The sequence below is a fragment of the Vulpes lagopus genome, chromosome 3 (genome assembly GCF_018345385.1).
Source record: "Vulpes lagopus strain Blue_001 chromosome 3, ASM1834538v1, whole genome shotgun sequence".
Lineage (NCBI taxonomy): Eukaryota > Metazoa > Chordata > Mammalia > Carnivora > Canidae > Vulpes > Vulpes lagopus.
In genome coordinates this window covers 139770345-139793797 of record NC_054826.1, presented here as the reverse complement: position 1 = coordinate 139793797, position 23453 = coordinate 139770345, and the positions used below count along the sequence as shown (strand labels likewise).

The following is a 23453-nucleotide window of genomic DNA, read 5'->3' as shown; positions in this document are numbered from 1 at the left end:
AGTTGCTCTCCTCTCCCTTCAGGGAAGAGCCAGCCATTCTGCTATAGGGAGAGCAGTGAGGTGAGTCCCACCTGTAGCACATAGTGTTTGAGCAGAGCTCACAATGTGCCTGGCCAGCCCCCAACCAGGGGGCTGAGGGGGGGTGGTGGTGATTGAGCCATTTCTGCAGTGTAGGGCTCTCCTAATGGGAATCTCTGGTCAAGACTGGCCGAGACTCTCTCAGGTCTACACTGCGGTCTGAGACTCTCCCTATTCAATCTTGCTTCTATCTGCTTTCACAAGTATTATCCCCTCCAATCCGCCAGTACATCTCAGTTTCCTAATTTTATTTCTAATATTACTCCTAAGTCTATCTCAGCTTCCACTTCTTGGAGGATCCTAACAGAATTGGGACAATTTAAGAAAGGAGGTGGTAAGATGGGATCTGGGGACACATTCTTGCTGGAAATGAGGCACATACAGTCCACCAGGTAGCAAGCCAATTGCTAAAACCCACCAGTAGTGACTTGGGAGACTTTTCTGGTAGGGATAAGGTAACTGATCTAACCTGGTTTAGTTTAACCAACCAACCAATTTCTCTCCTAGTGGAGAGAAATATCCTAATGAGGCCAATGATGTGGGAAGTTGAGAAGTCCCTGGAAACAATGCTTAGAGGGATAATGCGATTGACTGGCTCTTACTAAGTTGTGCTGGTGCCCTACAGAAGGAAATTGAAAAACTGAGGACAGCTAACAAACAAATCAAAATGGAGTGTGATAGTCAAAGTGCCTCTTAGTAGAAAGAACTTAATAGAAAGTTTTTGTTTCTGCAATGTCAGAGTAAAAAGAGCCGAAGGCCAGACTTAGGACTTATGAGCTAAGAGTCCAGGGATCTTCAAAGATGACTGAATACTCAGATATGGCAGATCTATTAGACCAAGGACAGGACCCTGGTTAGAAAAATCTAGACCCTGGGATCCCTGGGTGGCTCAGGGGTTTGGTGCCTGCCTTTGGCCCAGGGCATGATCCTGTAGACCTGTGATCGAGTCCCACGTCAGGCTCCCTGCATGAAGCCTGCTTTCTCCCTCTGCTTGTGTCTCTGCCTCTCTCCCTCTCTCTCTATGTCTATCTTGAATAAATAAATAAAATCTTTAAAAAAAAAAAAAAGAAAGAAAAATCTAGACCCTGACATGAGGGACTGAGACATCTGAGAGGATGTACACGAAGATTATGGTTCATTACACTCCTCTAAACCCTTGGAGCCTTCAGATGTGACCTACCCCTACCTATGCAGTGCTAGCACTCCTCCCAGTCCCACCCACACCAGAAGACATTCTAACAGGGGTATGAGAAGCCTCTTTCCCCAGGGCAACAGGGACTCTCTCAAGATCTGCTTCTACCTCTTCTTCCTGCTGTCAGGCCCACAATTAGGGCTTAGTGGCTCAGGATGAGATGAACCTGATAAGGGAGGAGAGAGCCTCTATCCCCAAACTGCTGCATGAATTAGCTGATACATGACAGATGGAGCCAGGGGAGACCTATATGGCTGAATTTTGAGGGGGCTTTATCAAGGAGGTTGAAATATAAACAGATAAGGGAGTGTTCGTTGACATGAGTACTCTCCCTGGGGATGTGGGATTTTACTCTTGCAAGGCCCCCAGGAAAAAGTAAAAACTCCCTGCTGGGCAGGCTCCTAACAGCCTGGTGAAATGAATTACTTTCTCTCCATGAAGCTGGCATGCCTGAATTGCTTTGGCAGATGGTGGAGGAAGGAATTAAAAGGCTCAGAGAAGTGGCATTGCTGAAATGGACATATAATATGAGCCTTAAGGACCCACCAAAGGATGATGTAGTATAGGAGGACCTCATGGACACACTGTCCATTTGAGGCACCAGGAATGTGCTAATGAGAAAGGCACAGAAGTTGAGGGGTGCCTCTCCTCTGTAGGCCAAGATTGACGGTAGGGTAGGTTACCACGTAGCTGGGTCCTTTACACCCATGCAGATCCTGGGGAGCCTGAAGAAACAGAAGCCAGTGCTTTACCACTGGAAGCAGGAGTGGGTGTGGGTGTGGGTGTGTCCAATTATCATAACAATGCAGAAGGCCTGAGTGACAGCCAAGGTGACTTGACCAGCAGATAGTTTTAGAGAGGATTTATAGAACATAGTGCTCCCTGGAGCAAAAGATGAGGAGTCAAGAAAAATACTGTATAACCACAAGGTAACAAGAATGCAGAGCTGAAAGTAGATGCCCCAATAAAAAGTTTTAATCCTTTGTGCAGTTTCCAAATCAGAATGAAACTAACTGAAGAGGCAGCTGGTGCCCAGAGAGAAGGACCCTGTGACTCTACAGAAAGTATATAATGTAAGGATTTTCCCAGTCCTTCCTCAAAAGGACTTCTGATCATTTATTCACGTGACTATCTATTGGGAAGAAGAGAATATCCAGATATTTTGAGACTATTGGACACAGAGTCTAAGGGGTCATTGATACCTGGAGACCTGAATTAGCATCATCATGGCCCCTGCTGGAGTAGGGTCCTAGGAGGACTACATAGTGAGTATGGGCCAAAGTCTCTAGGTCTGTGAACACATCCAGGGGTCACTTTCCCCTTGGCAGGTGGAATATTGGGGAAATTCAGTAGGAAGCTTATGAAACTATACCCGCCCACTCCTGCCAAGATAGTAAATCAAAAGCAATACTGCATTAAGGGATGGGGGATGGTAAAGATTTGTCCACCACTTAGGATCTCAAGAATACAGGAGTGGTGGTTCTTATCCTATCTCCATTTAATGCAACAGTCTGGACAGATCCGAGAATGACTGTAGACTACTGAATCTTCAACCAAGTAGTAGTGACCACTGATTTGTCAAATGCATTTTTTTCTTGTCTTGTTCAAAAAAGAGGATGAGAAAGAGTTCACATTCACATGGAATAGGCAAATTTTACATCACCGTTTATGTCAATGCGATATTAACCCTCCTGCACTTTGCCATATCATAGTCTGACATGACCATCATATTGATCCTCTGCATCAAAGATGACATGCTAAACTTTAAGCAAAATAAATAAAAGATGGTCAGCACACTGGAGGCCTTCGTAAGACACATGCACTCCAGATCTTGGGAGATAAACCCTATAAGATTCAAGGGCCTGGGACATCACTAAAGTTTTTAGGGATCCATTGACCAGGGACATATTACATATCCCATCCAAAGTAAAAGACAAATTATTATATCTTGTACCCCCACCATAAAGAAAAGCACAGCACCTTTAGATCACTTTGTTCTTGGGGACACACATCCCACACCTATGAATACTGCTCTGGCCTATATGCCAAGTGACATGAAAATCTGCCAGCTTTAAGTGGGGCCAGAACAGAAAAGATCCTGTGGGGGGTAAGCAGCCCTGCTACTTGGGCCACAAGATCCAGGAGACCCTATGGTTCTTGAGATGTCAGCAGTGGAAAGCATACAGTCTGGAGCTCATGACCAGCCCTACTGTGAAATTCAGTGTGGCTCTTGGAATTCAGGAGCAAGTCCACTACTTCTACAGCAGAGCTTAATGCATCTTTTGAAAAGTACACTTGAGCATGTTATTGGGCATGGAATAAATGGAATGTTTGATTCTGGGATATCAAATGACCACACATTCAGAGCTGCCCATTGCAATCTGGGTTCTGTTGGACCTGGTCAAAGTGATAGCGCCTACCATGGAGGTCTAATGAGCATTAAGCACTACCAATGCCAGTTAGATTATTATGTATCCAATTACTGTATGCTGTAAAGAAGTAAAAGGTAACTTAGAAGTCGTCATTTTAAAAGCAATTAAAGTTCTTTAACATCTCAAATGATGTGCAGAACATAAGATATTACAAATTAAGGATCATAAAAATAAAATATTCACTTACTTAAAATCAAAAGCACAATTAAAATCCAATCATCATGACCATTTATATTACTTTGTGTGTTTGAGCTATTTGGCTGCCTGGAAAATAAGACATGAGACAGGAATTTATGGAGTATACAGTTTTTCAACAACCTTCCTAATTTATACTGTGCAACATTCAATTAAAATCAATGGAGTAGTTTTCTTCACCTACTGTGTGTGAGGCACTGCACTCTGAAGATCACAGGGCATGCGGCTGCCTCCTTTTCACTGGGCACATACCAGGAAGCAGTGCAATATAAGAGACCAAATGCTGGCTTTGGAGTGATACTGGCCTGTGTCCTATTTCTGGTTCCAATGAATATTAGCGATACAACCTTGGGCAAGTTAATTAGCCTCTTGTATCTTCATTTTTGTTCCCTGTAACATGAAGATGGCCATACTTTCATTCCAGCCACTGTGAAGATTAAGTTCTATAAACTACTTAGTAGGAGGCTGGGAGGCTTACTTTCCAATAAATGGAAGCTGGGGGACAGAGGGTTGAGATACAGGAGCAGGATGCCCAGGGATTTGGCTAAGTTTAGCCATAGCATCGAAGGAAGCTGATGATGGTGTGCAAACCCCACAGTGCACACTGGAGCACTGAGATCTTGGTCTAGATCAGACTTTCTTTTTCCTTTGTTCTAAGAGAAAATGCTTACGGATTCCCAGCTGCTCAAATCTACACTCCCCTTGCCATTGCTCAGGGTCTTGACAGTTCACAGAGTCCAAGCTTATTCCGTTTCTCAGAAACTAGGAATTTCCTTTCATTTCACTTCATTTCATCTGACTCTGGTCTCATCAACCCCAGGGCTCTCAATCTTAAGAGAACCAGCTATATCCAAATCCTTATTTCATGTCTGAGATTCTTTGACAATCTCCTTAAAATATTCCCTTTACTTTTAGTTTCTTTCCTTTCTAGTTCCCTCTTTACACTTTATCAGACCATTTTAAATAAGGAGGTTATATCAGCATGTACAGGCTGAATGCATTCTAGTATTCCATATATATTTATGGAATTGAATTAAATAAAATAATTCTGAAGCACTACTGTAATGTAATTTTTCAACTCCGCATTACTTGTTAACCCAAATGTGAAGCCTCAGGTTGGTTTACCGTGTGTTTCTGATTTATTTATCCTTGCTAATCCTTAAATCCCCATATATTCCCCATCTGAGGTTCCCCCTCACTTTTTCCTAACTGTATCTGCAGTCTCCTGCTCACACTGTCCTCTTACCTGGAATGCCTCTTCTTTCCCTATTCAAATCGTATTCATCTTCAAAACCCAGCCCAAGTACCACTTACTTCTGAAGCACTCTCTCATGGTGCTTGGCAATAGTGATCTCTTCCCTCTTGGACACTGAGTGGCTCTCACTGTCAGAACCAGATATACTGACAATCATACTCCAACTAAAACTTTATTATTCACTATCTTCAGGGAAAACATATCTAGTAGGCATGGTACCTAGGGCCCATGATACTTTTAGGGACCAATAAAACTGTCTTAATTTCTTTTTAAAAACAGAAGGAAAAGTGAAAATGTAGGTTAAAAAATGTTTAACATATGTTATTTATAAGTTTGTTTCTATGGCAATGAGGTTGTAAAAGTATACATTTTTGTTTCAAAGGCAGAAGAGGCCCTGAGAGCACAAGTTAATTGCCTACGGCCGACAAAAGTCATAATAGAGCCCTGACTATACTTTGTATTGTCCTATGAGAGTAAATTCTGTTTTCCTAAATAGGATGTACAAATGTTGCCAGGAATCCCCAACCTGGAATTTGTTAACACATAAGGAACTCCAGACATATTAATGGAATTCTATGACATATTTTTCAATATTTCAAAGAGCTTAATAGAATAGTATATTTACCCACAATAAGCCCACATGCACTAACTAAAATGTCAGTACTCTTTACTTTTGGCCGGAACTATATTAAGTCATTTGGCAACACTGTTGATCTCACGCTGCTTAGTGGTTCTGATGCATTGTGGAAGATGCAGGAATTTCTGGGATGTGACTGGAGAACCAGACACTATTATAAAGCCATGGGTCAATCACAGAATACCCAATCATAAGTCTCACTTACAGAAGCCAGGGAAAACTATGGTAAAGATGCAGAGTATACATGTGTCTTTAGTCATTTACGCTTGTTATTTAATAGTTGTATGTGTGCAATTTTAATAACTGTATGTGTACAATTTCAAAACAACATAATTCTACTTTTATTATTATGGGCCACTGTTCATATCTGGGCCTAAGTCGGGATTGGAAAGCATTATATTAGATAGAAGATTTAGAAATACAAAGTTCATGGGGGAATGTGGGACAAGAAGACGGTAAATTATAAAAGGGGTCCTTGGTAATGAAAACATTGGAACTCAGTGGGTACTTTGCAGATGTCTTTAGTAACCTCCCTGCCCCCTATGACACTTAGCTGAAGGCTGACAGGACAAATGTCAATCGACTAATAATAGTGGTCACAGCAGCAGCAGTCGCGGTAATAGCAGAGCAGTCACAGTATAAGTGGGTGCTCAATAAATACTGTTTGATAGATTATCTACCAGACACAAATTTGCTCATTTGAAATCTAGAGCACAGGGATCTTATACATGTCAGCATTAAATTACTTCTGAGCAGGGAAGATTTAGAGGAATGGCTTTCTGATGGCAGCCAGATCTCATCAGTCATTCAAGGCAAGTATATTGAAGGTAACCCAGAGCTTTTCTTTTTACCCACCCCAATGGTTCTCCACCAAACACAATCCCTGTCCAGTCTCATGACATTAAATGCTGCAGGCAAGCTGCCATGCGTTCCCCAAATTCCTGTATCCCAGAATGAGGACCTGTGCATTCCCCTATATAGACTAGGGAAAATGTTACTAAAGGAGGGGCTGGGGACGCCTGGGTGGCTCAGCGGTTAAGCGGTTAAGCATCTGCCTTCGGCTCAGGGAGTGATCCCACGGTCCCGGGATCGAGTCCCACGTCGGCTCCCTGCATGGAGCCTGCTTCTCCCTCTGCCTATGTCTCTGCCTCTCTCTCTCTCTTTCTCTCTCTCTCTCTCTGTCTCTCATGAATAAATAAATAAAATCTTAAAAAAATAAAAATAAAGGAGGGGCTGCTCTCAGAGTCTCTAAGGGAAAATCTCTTGAGAAGGAGCAAGGCCTGGCTACTGAGCTGTCCCAGCGCCTCCCTCCCCCCACCAGCTAAACACAACCCATGAGAGAAGCAAGGTTTGACTACCAGTAAAACCACAGATCACCTTCACAGAATCCTGAGAATAGCAAATTCTTGTTTTGAGGGTTAGGATGGTTTGTTTACAGCAAAAGATAATGGAAAAAGGCCAACAAGCATAGCTGACTCTTTCTCTCTCTCTTTCTTTCTTTCTTTCTTTCTTTCTTTCTTTCTTTCTTTCTTTCTTTTTCTTTCTTTCTTGCTTTCTTTCTTTCTTTCTTTCTTTTTCTTTCTTTCTTGCTTTCTTTCTTTTTCTTCTTTCTTTCTTTCTTTCTTTCTTTCTTTCTTTCTTCTTTCCTTTCTTTTTCTTTCTTTTTCTAAAGATTTTCAGAAAAATCAACATAAGGCCAGAATTGGAAGTAACCTAAAGAGATTATTTTAGGTCTTTCTGTTTCACTGGCTTATGAGGTTCACTGGAAAGTCACCAAACATTATTTCTCATTCTCAACTTTGAAGTTCATTTAACTTTAATTAGAAAAACTTCTCATTTTATATGAAATGAATAACACAAAGTAAAATTTAAGTATTATTCTAACGTGACTTAACACTGAATTATAAATTTAATGGTTGAGGGTTAAATAACCTTCAGAATTTTTTTCCTGGGAATCCAACAACATTTGCAAAAATAGGCATAGAGATATATTTTTTTTTTCCCCTGAAAGTTCTCAGTAAAGCAAAAGAGAACAACTCTGTTATCAAATTATCCCCAAAGCCTTAATTAAAGTCAAATGCTAAGGGAGACTTTAAGTTCCTTAATTTTATTGACTAATCCACAAAGAGAAACATCAGAAAAATATGCCTCAGTTCTTATTCAAAGACTTCATAATAGAGCTTATTTATTTTATGTATTTACGTATGTTTATAACACCTATACAACATTAAACAAATTTATCTCTACCTAAATACAGCAATAAGCCTGTTTCCACAGAAAATACTGAATATACAGCTGTTTTCCTATGTACCTACTCATCAAAATTCTGGCAAGTATTTCACGAGATGGGGTGTTGAAACACCCCAACATTTCTATTATAAAGTTTTCCCAAGGTGTCTCTAGTGAAGCTGGGAAGAAATATATATGTATAAGGGTTCAAATATAACAGTAAAACCTGACTGTAATGCCTACATTTGCAGCAAGAGTTATATTCAGAGTTGCCATAGCAGCCACCCACACTCACACACTCATAAAGGGATGGTAGGGAAGAGAAAAAAGCAGTTAGCAGAGAACAGAATCTATTGTTAAAAAGACAGAGGTACTCTGCAATGTAATTACAAGTAGGAATCCTGACTTTTAGTCCAAACCACTGTTTAGTGATAGAAGATTTCCGAGTGCTGAAGTGTTATTAAATGTTTTTTTTCTCTAAACATATCTACCATCTGAACCTTTGGCTGTAACCTTTACACATAAAGGTTACTTAGGTTATGTGGCAGCAGGAGGAAATTCAGCTGACCATGCACATATTAGAGCTAATATGATTTAATAGTCCTTTTCTGGAATATTTGGAATCATTGTAGCCAGGAAGATGGGCGATTCTATGGATTTGGAACAGGCTGCTTCGCTTTCTGAGTGTCCTCACTTGTAAAATGGGCATCATAATACTACATCAAGAAGTTTTTATGAGGACTCAATAAATCAGTACAAATAATCAATTACTACATAAATTACTACATAAATTATCATATAATTATATATATAAGAAGTTGCTAAAACACATGCAGCTGACGAGAGGCAAGACAAGATATGAAGATTTCTCTGGGACTTCAAAGGATAATACCTTCTCCCAAAGCAATGCCTTTGAAAACACGATTTTGGCAGGACAGAAATATCAAGTATTTATAATACTAGCACATTCACCACCACTAGCAAACCCTGGTTTGCCAGCAAAATCTATCATCTATTAGTGCTAAAATAATCATGTAATAGGATTTGGGTTCAGAGAGTATTCTGGAATTGGTCTCAAGTCATTGGCTTGATCACATATGTATATGCAGACATTTGCAATTCATACTCGGATACAAATAACAATGTCAGATTTAGATGTGATGACAGTGAATGAAAAGTATTTTGTGACTTGTGATTCACTCAAGTTTTAAAATCTTCATTTTAAGGCTGAATGCTTCATATTTTAAGAGAGGTGGGACATGCAGTCAAGCAATTTAATGAATAGAAAGAATGTGCGTGGATAAACAGATTTCATATCAAGTTGGAATTACATTAGAATGGAAAGCAGAAAGCAAAGCTGATGGGATAAAGAAATCAGGAGAAATGGGAGGAGCAGAGTTGGGAGCACACTGAGAGGGGACTAAGGGAGGTGCAGCAGACGTCAGAAGACTGTGGAAGAGAAAATGGATAGGATGAGATTCGATCTTTAACTCCAGAAAGCCTTTTTTGATGGGATTTTTAAAAGTCTGGGCTGCGAGGGATAGAATTGCCTCAGCTAGAAAACTTCAGAAATGTTAAAATGCATATGCTTATGGCTTCCGAAATTATCCTGCCATTGTGAGTGGTATGTATAGTGCTGTATTTTTCCCCCTAAATTGTTGCTTATTTAGTAATTTTATTTCCAATCTCAAGGAGAGGTGTCATAGGGTGTTACTGTGGATTCTCTCTGCTTTTTAGAGATAAGCTGGCATGATTACAACAAGAATATCAGAAATATTTCCATAATCAAAAAACTCCTTGTGGGTAGAATTAATTTTTTTAAGTCATCAGGAATGACCAAGTTTGGTTGCATTTAGGTCCTGAGATCTCTCGTCAGTGAGCTGAAAACAGAAGAAAATAGCTATTGGCATTGCTGGAATGGAGAACCCCAAAAGTCTTTTAAATTCTCTAAACTTCTTACTGTAGCCATGGCAAAGCCTACAGAGCACACTTTTGGAGTCCAGCTCCATAGTTACAGGCAGATCCTGGTAATAGGGGGGAGGGCTGATGGCAGGATTCTGGGGCCAAGAACTGCCTGTCAAGGCTGCCCTTCTTTCTACTCCTGCAAATCCAGTAAAGTGCTCAACCATGACCATTTACTTCCACCTAGAGGTCCGGGACAGCTGCAGTAGAAGCCTGGCTCTCACCTCTGAAATGATGGCAAAGACTCAAGAATAAAAGGGAAAAACATAATTTATAAGGACATTTTGGCTAGTTCTTGGAGAAAATATTAAAACTAGTTGAGACATTGTGATGAAATAGTTACCAATAACCAAACAAAAATCGTTCTTAAAAAAAGAGTTCTCTTTTCCCCGCCTCCACCAGAAAATATTAGAGCTTGAGTAGGCAGCTAAGAGGCCAGGATAGTTTTCTTAATTGGGTTATTACGAGATTATGGGGACTGCTACGGGACAAATTTGTTTCCATTAAGCCCTATTTAACATAAAGATAAACATATTCTCAAATAGAAATGCTAATGGCTATATTTTTTTAATACAACCAACTACCCACACATAATCTCATGAGAGTCAACTGACTTAATTTTATCCGCAGTACAAACAGCTATTATTAAAAATAAATTAAGTGGCCTACAGAAAGCTGTTAATGTGACTTCCATTATGGCAGAAAAAATAATTTCCTCACTGGAAGAATTAACAGAAAGATAGACTAAAACTGGTTAATAATCCTTGCTTACCGTCAGATACATAGCTGCATAGACGCTGAGAGCCGCTTCTTTGGATGGAAACGTTTTCCTTGCCCTCATGATGAGATCTGGGTTGCCCGTGCAGGCCTCCTCCCCACTGATGAATTGTGTGTACTGCTGACATCCGAGTGCTGTATAGTTGGGCTTACACAGGGCAAGAAAATGTGGAGCCAGATTCCCTGTAACCACTTGCCCCGCATTTACAAAGATATCTGTAGCAAATAGCCCAAATGTATAAATACCTGAGGAAGAAAACAAACCATTGTAACTCTGTTTTTTGTTGTTTTTCTGTTTTTTTTTTTGTTTCTTTTTGCTTTTTTTTTTTTTTTTTTGTATTTGTCTATAATAAGCCAACATAGCAACATTTTGGAAACTACAAAATAATTCATACATTCATACATATACGTACATACATATGGTTCCTTCCATTTCACTTCTTTCCAGCTCTTTGCTTTCTGGAGTGATGAGAGTATTAAATCATTTAACATATCGTGCTGTCTACCACTGGCTACAATTTTATGCATGGCAGGTTTGTAAGACATAAGATAAAGAAGACTATAGTTGGGTAATGTGGTTTTTAACAAGGAGACATGCTTCTTTGGAGAGGGCTCCGTCTCTCACCTTGTACTAATGTTGGCAATCTTTATTTTCCCTATTTTGAAAATATTTTGCATCTTACAAACATAAAGCCAAGCAGTTGTCTCCCTTTGATTATGCCTCTTAAACCCATCCAGACTGATGTTAACTCTGTTGGAGGTGCCAATTAGCAGTAAAATCCAATGCCATTAGCTTTCATTTAAATATCACAGAATATCTTAAGAAGAATGGTTCAGATTAATTTTTAACCTGCTTTCACAAATGTATTTTAAAAAGTCACATAACAGCTAGTAACTTAGTCCCACCTTATATTTTATGTTTGTATTTTAATTTATCAAATTTGGGGCAATTTCATAAATAATAATGCAATCAAAATGATAATTTGTCAATTATCTTTATAGCATTGACATTGATTTGTTTTGGTAATCGGAAGGTAGAAAATTAGGTATACAGAGATTTTTTTTGTCCCTTGAAAGGAATGTGACAATTTACTCAAGTTTTAAAAATTTCTTTCTAAATTCAATATCATTGGTCATTAGAATCAAAATTTATCTTTCTCTTTAGGTAGAGTAGGCAAAATAAATTCCTTAGTATCATTTTCAACTAAACTGACAGATACAACCTTTGAGGATATGGTACCAATGTGAAAAAAATCTATTATTTTTAATTTAGGGAAATAATATTCAAATCAGGTATTTTTACTTTATAAATTATTAGAGACAGAATACTTTCCAAACAGTTTATTCATTAAACAGTCATATGGTTCTATTAGAATAATCAGACACTTATCTTTTAGTCATAGATTTCTGGATTGCTTATTTGCTAGACCTTTATACTTAATTATTGGCTGTTATGCAGGAAACAAATAATTTTGTTGTGCAGGATCAAATAATTTTCCAGCATCAGAAGCATGGCTATCCTTTTAATTTTTGAAATATAAGATTATAAAAGGCTGATGCACATAAATCTGCACATAGCAAAACTGTGTATGCAAATGGTTGTGAAACAAAAACCTTAGTTCTTTATCTAAAAATGTTAAAAGAAAATAATAAAAGCTCTTTCTTTACATCTTCCCAGCATGTCATGAGTCATACAAGTAATGCTATCAAAAGTAGAAACTTAGGAGAGGAAGAGAAATGAAAGAGAATGGAGCTCAATAAAATGCTCTTGTACGTAACCTCTCCTTCCAATCATCATGCCCCAGCACAGGAACCTAAATGGCAAGTCTTCATCTCTACTCCCTTGAAATTTAGGCTAAGATGTACTCATCTTATTTAACCAAACCCTTCTTTTTATCTGCTGTAATAAGGTTTCCTGTGTAAAATAGAGAGAAATATTTGATAAGGATACGGAAATATCTCTTGATACTTGTAAAGTTCCCAAATGTGCTTTTAAATTAAAATATTCATTGCATTAGGCCCAAGGCCAATATTGTACTACAAAGATACTTATTAAAGTGAGATCCCATGAGTGTATCCACAGTGCTGACCACCAGGATAAAGTCCCTACAAAGAATGATGCCCTATTATGCAGTAATGTTTTGCTTATAAACTTCCCATTTTAAACAACTAGAAATACCCAGATCATTATGAACAAGGGAAAAGAAACAAATCAAGCACTCCTAAATATTTTATAAAATCACATAATAAGAAACATAGGAGATTTAAAGTATGCTTTATTTTGTGCCATAATTCTTTAGAAATACATGTGCAAATGCAAAACATACCTACTTAAGTAGGCTTAATAAAATTTGCTTTAACAGTATTTTTGGAAAGTGTCAATTTCATCATTTTTAGTTTTGAGTATATTATTGCTTATTTTTTTATTAAAAGACTCGTGCAAAGATTACAGAGTATTGATGCATGTGAAAAAAAAAAGCTTTTTAAAGTTTCATATAAAAGTTATTACTTCAACAGTATAAATGAGGGCTTTGGAGATGTATAACTTGATGGCAATAGAAAGAACAGTCCGAGATAAGGAGACCTTTTGTCTTTAGAGAGATTCAAAGGTATGATGACATCTGATTAATCTTTAAGTGGGTTTATATATAGATTAGGTGATCTGTGCATAATATCTCCAAAGTCTTCATCTTGATCCCATTGATATGAAATATATATTGAAGGATACAGTACCTTAATCTAAACACAAGTCAAAATTTATCTTAAATTTTATTAGTATATGAAGACATACTTTTATCTGATAAATACAGGAAATGATAATTTATATTAAACTTTATTGTGTCAGTTAAAAAATCTGTCTTGGCCAAATTTCTATTGAATTGAAATGATTTGCATTAATTCATCAATGCTTATATGTATTAGAGCTAGAATTTCAGACTGAAGGTTAAAGTCAGTTTATCTTTTTCTAAAATTTGTTTTAATTTTATTTTTTAAAATTTAATTCCAGTATATTTAACATACAACGTTATGTTAGTTTCAGGTGTACAATATGTAATAGTAAATCTTTTCCTCTAATAAAATCACTAATACGTTTTTGTTCACATTAAAAAAAAAAAAAGCTCAGAGGTAGTGCTACATCTGGCAGTTAACGAATACAACATACCTTTTCTTTGCCAAGCTATCTTTCTTGTTTGTCATGACACTGAGCAGTCTACCTAGATTATCATTTCTCCCCAAGCATTGTTTCTGAAATTTCATAAACACAGTAAATAATTTCTTTTAATTATATAATTTTTAGTTTCTTAATAAATATTAAACATCCAAGTGTAGTGTTTTTTTTCTTAAAGTAATATGAAAATGATACCTGAGGTGGAGCCACATGAACGTAGTATGCAATGTTATTTTTAAAGCCAAACTAAAACATTTCATATAAAATATAATCCAGTATTTGCATAGAGTTAAAATGCTGATCATTTTAGGGGTTAGCTTACACATAAATATGATTGCAGCAACAATAAAAATAATTCAATGAACACATACCCAGAAATCGTACAGTTCGCCGCACCAGTGGATTTATATAGCAACAATCTCCAGTTAAAATAGTTTTCTCCTGGTTTTCAAAATCCCGCGTGGCCAGTTGTAGGCAAAACACAGCAGTTTCTCCAACTATTATCTTGCAAGGAAATAAAAGGTTAAAGAACATTAGAATTTAAGCAGTATAAATGAAGAATAATTTTATAGAAAAAATGCAAAAAGTAACTCCTCTGAGTGACAACAATCTCAATATAAAACTGAATCATATTTACTTAACTAAATCCTTTTATTAGAACCTTATCTCTATGTGTACAACCCATATTTCTCTCAATTCAAGGGAGTATTAAGCTGATGAATTATGAATCCAAATGGACCATTCCATTTTTGTATGGATTTAGTTAAAAAAAATTTACAAAGGATCTTTGCTTTAAGGATGCACTCATTTATTTTTGGTATGTAACTGAATTTCATGTTTTATTTTTAAGGGGTTATGTCTTGCTTAAATTTGACAGTGCCACAGAAATCAATGAATTTTCTGATGAAACTTTTCTATGAAAGTATTCTTGAAATGATTGGATAAAGACATCCTAAAGTCAAATTATATTAATACTTTTATAACAAAAACCAAAATTAATTCACATGTGTTTGGCTATGAGATTACCCCTTGCCAAAATCTCATTATTTTATTCTGTATTAATGACAGTATTAAAAATTACAGTCATTACTATATTCTTTATACTTTAGTATAACATATGTCATTTTAATCTTTATAAAAAAATGAAACAGAAAATACCATATTTCTTTTACAATTGAAAAAAACAAGACTTGGAATTCAAATGAATTGCCCAAAGCCACATAGCCAATAAGGAGAAAAATTAGATTCTGGTACAGATTCTTTGCTCTACTATGCTGATTTATTAAAGGACCTGCCTATCTTCCCTTGGTATTTATACCATTTGCAGTGGTTTTCATTCATGTCCTTTAAAATCATCCAGCAAGGTATTAGAGTATGTGTTAATATTCCATTTTATGAATAAGGAAATGAATGCTTAGGGAGGTTAAATAATTTGGTCCCCATCAAACCAGTCAGAAGCCAAGCAGAAATTGCTGACTCTCCCCCAGATCTTTTGACTCCATTTAATACTATGATCAACAACACTAGAAATATGATTAAGAGAAAAGAAACTGGAGCAAATGGTATGTTGCCTAATTTGTCATTATTAAGGTTAGTTTTCAGTACGTCTTGTCTAGGTTAAGTAACGTACTATACAGGGACATTGCCTGGAAAAATGCTTTTGGGGTCTCGATGAAAGGCAACATCTGTATTATAGGATATTCAAAATTGTAAGTGGGAGATACAGGAGTTTATAGGAGATGAAACATTTAACCTAGTTCTACTCCTACATGGGTAACCGATTATAAAGCATTTCTTAATTTTTGTTCTTTCTAACTTTTCCTCTTTTCTTACTATATCTCTTCTTCCAAGGAGTTCAAGTTTCAAGATTAAACCAGAAGATGTTGAGCTGAATTATAATAAAGAAACCCAGTCTTGCCTATCTGGTAAGATTGGACTGAATTAGGAAAGGCTAATTTATAGTTTATAGCCTCCCAAATCCTCCTGAAATTTTTAACTTTGATAAAGTAGAGCAGGTATGTGATGAAACAGTTCACCTGACCTGAAGAGGCACAAGAGATATTTTCTATGGGCTCATCAGGTGCCACCACGGCCCTAAAAGAAGCTAACTAATAGATAAGCTGTGTACTTGACATCTTCTCCTCTTCCTTTCTGAATCACTCTTCTGCTCTTTGAAAGAAATTACTGAATTTTCAGTTTCAACTACTTCCAGGTCTGTTTTGCCCCCACAACGTTCCAAATTCAAAGAATCTATCACCTACTCCACATCATGAGCTGCCTGGCTCTCAGCCTAATTCTGGCCTCCCAGCCTTCTCTTCTCCACAGCAGGTACCAGTGGGTCTCCACTCCTAGAATGGCTCCACTCCCTAGGACACTGACCCCCCCAACTTGGTCTGTTAGTACATGCTACATGACATTCCTTAGAATACAACAGATATCCAATAATTCTTACTAAATGGATGCATGAATTCCATCCTCATTAGATCCGAGGTCTCAGTCAGCCCCTGACCTTTTGCCGGACTCCTGATAACCAACTTCTTTCTGCCTTGTTCCTGTGATGAAGGCTCTACCTTACACCCTAGTTTCTTCCTAAAACCAGATCCTGTGTGCTCATCCCTGACTTGATAACTCGTTTGGTTACCAGGATCCTACCAGACCTGCCTTGTCTGGGCCCCTCTTCCCAGGGCTACAGTTTTCCTGGTTTTCCTAATGCTAACCTCTTGCCTGGCTGCATGTCAGCACATTGCACGTTTCTGAATTCCCTATTTGTGTCTTCAGCATATCTGCCAAAATGCTGTCTCAATCAATACTGTTTGGCTGCTACTAAAAGAAACTCTCACACTGGATTAAGCAAAATTGGAAACTTATTCTAGGGTTGGAGGGTTATCTCAGAACTCGGAGGGATGGGTCTCAGGATCAGGTCCAGAAATGGAAATTCCTCAGAAGTTCAAGCAACTACTCTCTCATCTCACTCCCTATCTCTGGAGTCACACTGCTTCTCAGCTCTTCTCTGAATGCCTGACTCATTCTTCTCTTTCTGCAAGCCAGTTCTCCTATTTCCTAGCATACATGAGTGCCCCAGAAGTTTCCAAGAGCCCTGTTTTAAAATGTCAGGTCAGTTGAGGGAAAGTTCAACTAATTAGATTTACCAAACCCCAACTTCAAATTCCCAGGGGGTTTAGTTGGGGACAGGTGTCTCTTTTGCTCCAATTAACCAGTTAAGAAGGTAAGTCATGGTGTATGAAAACTGCCTCTGTGGGTGGAAAGCCTAGTTCTCAAAAAAAAGGGAGTTGCAGTGAGGTCTATTTCAACTCTTATCTATCCCATCTTGCTGGACCTCTCCCCACGCTAGTTCTTTCTCTAGACTAGCCCTTTCCACCATGTTCTCTGGATACTGCGTTCTGTGTGCTACTGGGACTTCATCTCATCAAATGTAGGCGCCTAGACCCTAGTGTCTGTTTTCCTCCCATGGCTGTGTCTACGTCATGTGCTCTAGTTCTGCCCTCCTCACTGTGATACCTGTGCAACTCCTCATCCAAATCATACTCTCTCTTAATCTCTCCACCCATCCCAACTTCCTAAATCAAAACTCCCATTGTTTACTATCAGCAAATTCACGTAGTAAAAATAAAACCATTTTTATTATGATGAATACTTAGATGCCTTCTGAGTTAAGGGTTCCATGTTAGGTACTGCTCTTTTAAGCAAGCTTTATCATCTAGTTGGGTGGACACAGATAAAATAATTTATAAAGGTTCGATGCTGAGTTTCACTTCGTTGGACAATAACTGCCAGTAGCAAGCACATTTAGGAAAAAATGTTACTGAGTCACTGAAAGCATCTGTGGTATCAGTAAAACGTGCCACTCCGATTCTCCTGCTGTAGGGAGGTTTTCCAGCTCATGGGCCCAGCTGTTGTTCCACTGTGATCTCACTTCCTGTAGGCTCCATTTAGTAAATGACTAACTAAGCATGGTGGGGGTACTCAGGAAAGCCTATTCCTCTGAGATGTGGGATACCTCCAACTAGCAATTTTGACTTGAAAACTGCCAATCCGCCTGGCCAAGGCTTTCTTGAAACTGCACTGTAGTCTGAGGTGCTTGCTACCCCATTCCCCTTCCTTCCCCCTCTCTTTCACAGGGGTCACACCTCCATACTCTCCCAGCCTTCTCTGGCCTACCCCTCCTCAAATGTTTATCTTCTACAGATGTTTCTCTTGATAAATCTCTTGTACATCTAATCACATTTGGTACTTTCTTCTAGGAGAATTCAAAAAAAGCACAGCATCAAAGAAAACCTAATTACTTTTAAAGAAAAGGTAAATAGATGTTATCAGATAGATGAAAAGGTTTTAGACACAAACAACACCAGGAAGGTAATGTTGGAAGAGGAGTGGAGGTGGCCCTCCTCCTGGTAGCTCTCAACATGACCCAAACAGAACCAAAGTAGATGGAGTTTGCCTTGGAGGCAAAAGCTCTCATCTGTGAATTACAAACCTAAATTCTATGGTGCCTGGCCTTTTATTTTGGTTCTTTCTCTCTTGCCCTGTCAGAAGTCTCCCTGGAGGACTTTATTCTCCCAAAGGCATTTCCAATCCCTACCACTCTAAGGAATCCTATTTCTCTCTTCCCTAACTTTCAGATGCAGGTCTCCAACCACCTCATTAAGTGATAACATCTCAACATGCTCAGATCTGTACATTGAAGTCCTCAGAGCCTTCCCATCCAAAACGAAATTCATCTCTCCCACTCTAAGCCTCCTGCTCCTCCGTGTCACCATCTCGGTTAACCCACCATCCTCCACTTGGGCACTAAAGCTTGAACTCTCACACCATGTTACACCATGCTGACACCTCTGTCCCCTCATCTGCCTCTCTCCAGCAATTGCTAACTCCTGTTTCTTTTATATTTTCATTATATTTCAAATCTGACCATTTTTCTCTGGCCATCAAGACATCTACTGCCACACTGATATATTGAAAACAAATATGTACAATCCAAATTTCCTATTTATGATGTTCCTGTGTGTCTTCACAGACAATGGGATAATAGGAATTATCATAAAAGACTGTTTATAGCTGAGCCTAAAATCACCCTTTTCAGCTTCCTCCAACTCTCTCTCTCTCTTTTTTTTAGCTTCTTCCAAATCTTACAACAGCCTCCACATGCCATGTTCTAGCCAGAGCTAAACATGTAAATTCCCCCCAACATGCCAACATGCCAGGCCTTTCCATACATCCAGGATTTTAGACTTGGTCCATCACATAGTATAGCTTGGTAGGCAAGGCATAGTTCTGTGCTTGAGACATAATTTAAATATTGCCTATTCTTTGTGCCTGTTCCTGGTGCAACCTATCCCTTCTCCATGTTCCAGTGGCATTTTGTACATTTACTATGGTACTTTTCACATGATTCTATAATAATCAGCAATATCAGTCTCTTCCACTCAATTGAGAGCTTCTCTGAAGCAGGGACTGTAAAATGTCTATCTTTATACATCTACATGAAAGCATAGTCATAGGCAATAAATGTGAATGGCTGTACGCGTGAATGAAATCCAGTTCAATCTGCCCATGTTATAGATAAGGGCACCTATTCGGAGAGAAATAGAGAAGTTAAACGTGCCTGAATCACACAGTTACTGGCACAGCCAGAATCTGAATCCAGGTTCAGAGGGATTTTGACCACAGCTTCTGCCTAGAAACTTGTAAGCTTTTCTCAAACTTTTCTAGGTTAAGCTGGCCCACCCCTTTCAGCCTCCTGCCCTCTATTCACACTTCTCAACAACCAGGTTATACCCTGGAGCTCTGCCACGTTCCTAGAAATTTCTACAGTTTTAAGGGGACAGTATTGGGGCAGACAGCACCTCACAAGGATCTCTACAATCCTGAGGTCTCTAGGCATAAAAGAACAGAGTTTAGAAAAATGCTTTCCTGATCCTTTTGATATAAAATGCCACGCTTCCAATAAACACCAAGGGAGCTTTATGCCATCCTTTCTAACTCTGCTGTTATTTCTCTGAGATTCCATTTTCAATGAAATTTCTTCATGTTTCCTCTGCATACTCTCAGTTTTTTTAATATTTATTTGTTTATGAGACACACACACACACACACACAGAGACAGAGAGAGAGAGAAAGGCAGAAACACAGGCAGAGGGAGAAGTAGGCTCCCCACAGGGAGCGAGACTCAACCCCAGATCCTGGGATCACGCTCCGGATGCAAAGGTTGAGCAGATGCTCCACCACTGAGCCACCCAGGTGTCCTTGCATACTCTCAGTTCTTATATGGAATGAAGCACCTGGTGGTTTGGTTATTTTCTCACCATCATCAAGAAGGAGTTCTTAATCTGGAGTCACTGGCTGCCACTCTCATCAGATTCCCAAAGCAGTTCTTGGGTAAAGAGTGTAACTAGTTTGCTTTCTTTTTCTGGGAGTAGGAGAGGGGGAAACATGACAAGTAGAGGGCATGGAATTCAGAGACAGGGATGCTAAAAGTCTTGTCACTTCATAGTTTTCCTTGATAAAATTTTCTTTCTTCTATCAACTAATAACTAATAAATGAAAGTTGTTTCCAAAGACAGCTGAGGTAAGGAACACGGGCTGGTAAGGAACATGGCCCCTCCATCTGCCTGCCTCAGCTTCCAGCTGTCTGTGGAGAGCAGAGTGAGAAGGGAGCAGAACATAAGGAAGAATGTCTGTGGCCCCACTGGGGTGAATCCGCCACTGGCATTCCATGGATCAGCTGTTCATAGCTCTTCCACCTTAGCAAAGTTCATTCACTGGGACAGAAAAGGAAAAGAAAAAAAAAAAAGACACTACTGGAAGAGAAAGTATAAATTGGCACAGTAAGTACACAGGTGTCGACCCTCACTTCATTTCTTGCATGTGCCTTCCAGTTCCCTTCATCTGGGCTCACTAACTCATCACACCCCCACTCCTCCTCTGCCAGTAAAGGAGACAGCTCCGGCCTGATCCTTAGTTCTACCGGAAGCCCTTAAGCAACCCCTGTGGAAGGTTGGTGGTGTCTATTCATGGTCCTTGTAAATCTGATGTGGAATGTGATGATGCCCACGAAGAGCTCAGGAGCTGGTACTGAAGGACCCTCATTGTTTTACCCACCCAGCCAGGGTTGTGTCTGAGCAACTGTGCTCTTCCTTGAGTCACAGTCCCCTCCTAACTGCAACCTGACAGTCTCTGTGCTTGGAGGCAAGAGCCGTGCTCCTGAACCTCAACCCGTCTGGTAGACAGAAGCCTTACATTCCACAGATCTTCCCAAGCTGGAGGACCATGTTTCCTATTATACCCCATTCTCTGATTGAGTGACTCCATTATGTTTTATTGAACTTGGTGTTGACATTATAAAGTCACTTGAGCCCTACCTTGTTTATGAAGCAGGACCTTTCTAAATCACCCATCCACGTCTCTATCCCATCTTTGAGGCTAGAACTGGTGTGTGATCCTATATCTCATCCATTGTCCTGCCTGGCAGTGAGTAAAAGCCCCACTGTGTAGATGAATAGCAACTGACAAAAATGCAAGTGTGAATCATAAATCCCCAAATATAAGTGTTTAAATGTTTGTTATAAGGACATAATGTTGCTCTCATGCCTCAGTTCCCAGAGGCTGACCCTCTAGTATCTATATTCCTTAATGACAAAATACTGTAAGTTTTCTCAGGAAGATGAAATCACTGTAGACTTTCATCAAATGCCAAACATTTGATGTTTAGCTTTATGTTTTCATTTATAAAATAGCTTTATGTTTTCATTTATAAAAACCTAATTAGAAATTCCTCTCTTTTTCAACTGGTGATGATTCAAAGATATCCATGCATCATTGGTTTGAAATTGGTACAAGAAAACCATTTCAGACATAATGCAGCAGTAGAGGTCATGCAATTGGTGTGATGGTATTTGGCATGTCTCATGCACTTCAGATATATGTGAAACAATATCTGAAAAGGAAACTTATCCATAAAGGTAAGGTCACGAGACAGACTTAAAATTTAAAACGTAGGAAGGCACTGGGCTTAGATTTAGGTCCCTATCAAACACACTGTGTATTCTTGGTTATCATACAGGAACATATAAAGAGAGAGCTCATTTCCCATCATCAATTTCAAGCTAGCTAAGGAAAGTTCTAAGCTATACCAAGGGGTAAAAAGCTACACTGGGTACTATCTCATTAACTTTGTGTTATGATACAGAGAAATTAAGGTTTCTTCAGTGTCTATATGTATTCCAGCACTTTTGCTAAGTAAGGCATTGCTAACTTCTTGAAACATAGTCTCTTAGTGGAATTGAGATTAGGAAAAAGAACTAATGGAATTCAGCAGAATTACTGGAGAGGCAATATAATGAGTGATACAACAGTAACATGGTTAGTAATGTAGTTAGTGACACACCATCCCTCCCCACAGGTAAGAAACTATGGCTATGTTTTGCTATAAGTGTATATATTTCCTAATTTGATCACAGAAACTTGTGTTCTCACTTTCATTATTATAAAGTTGGCTTGGGAAGGGGCTACCTATCTGGACCATCATTCCCTGCATGCCTGCTGCTAGGTGACTTACACCACAGGAACGTCAGGATCAATGATGTGTGTCAGTTTCAGATGGAGAGGAAAAATCATGTGTCTTCCCCATGTTCTCTCCCCATCTGCTGCCTAGAAACAGGGAGTTCTCTGGGCCTGGGAGTTGTTGGTGCTGTAAGACAGAAGGAGTCAGAGCCCCCCAGCCAGTAGTCCTGTGCTAGACTGCTACATGAGTGGAAGATAAACCCTAACGTGTGAAGCCAGTGAGATGGGGGGGGGTTTATCTAACAGCAGTGAGAACTTGCTAATTTCCTTTTCTTCCCCCCAATAAAGAAGGAATGAGTGTCAGGCTCAGTTTTCAGCAGAAAATAATACTTAGCTAGAATTGAAAAACACCAGGGACGCCTGGGTGGCTCAGTCAGTTAAGCATCTGACTCCAGCTCAGGTCATGATCTCAGGGTCCTGGGATGAGCCCCTTTTCAGGCTGCATGCTCAGTGGGGAGTCTGCTTCTCCCTTTTACCCCTCTCCTCACTCATGTGCATGCGAACTCATGCGTGCACTCTATCTGTCTGTCTGTCTCTCAAGTAAATCAAGTCTTTGGTGTGGCTGGGTGGCTCAGTTGGTTAAGCATCTGCCTTTGGCTCAGGGCATGATCCTGGGTTCCTGGGATCCTAGAATCAAGCTCTGCAGCAGGCTCCTTGCACCGTGGAGTCTGCTTCTCCTTCTCCCTCGCTGCTCCCCTGCTTGTGCTCTCTTGCTCTCACTCTCTCTCAAATAAGTAAAAATCTTTAAAAAAAAATTGAAAAATACTGATTTTCAGTATATTCACTTTGTGGTTACTTTCTATTTACCAATTGATATTATTTCATTTATGATAATGGTATGTTTTCTTTTACAATTTGTTAGTAAAGTGGATTGATTTAAAGAAAAAATAAGTGATAGTTGAGGTGGTATGTAGCTATGAGAGAAGTCATGAAGATGATACCCCAAG

At 39.1% G+C, this 23453-nt stretch overlaps 1 protein-coding gene across 1 annotated transcript in view; it reads right to left on the bottom strand.

Moving 5' to 3' along the window:
* PLPPR5 (phospholipid phosphatase related 5) overlaps positions 1 to 23453 on the bottom strand; it is a 121214-nt gene that overhangs the window by 65352 nt on the left and 32409 nt on the right. The window contains exons 2-3 of the mRNA XM_041750720.1: positions 14298 to 14430; positions 10753 to 11003 (exon numbers count right to left, since the gene is read on the bottom strand). Of these exons, the coding sequence (XP_041606654.1) occupies positions 10753 to 11003; positions 14298 to 14430 (384 nt within the window). The remainder of the gene's footprint in view (positions 1 to 10752; positions 11004 to 14297; positions 14431 to 23453) is intronic.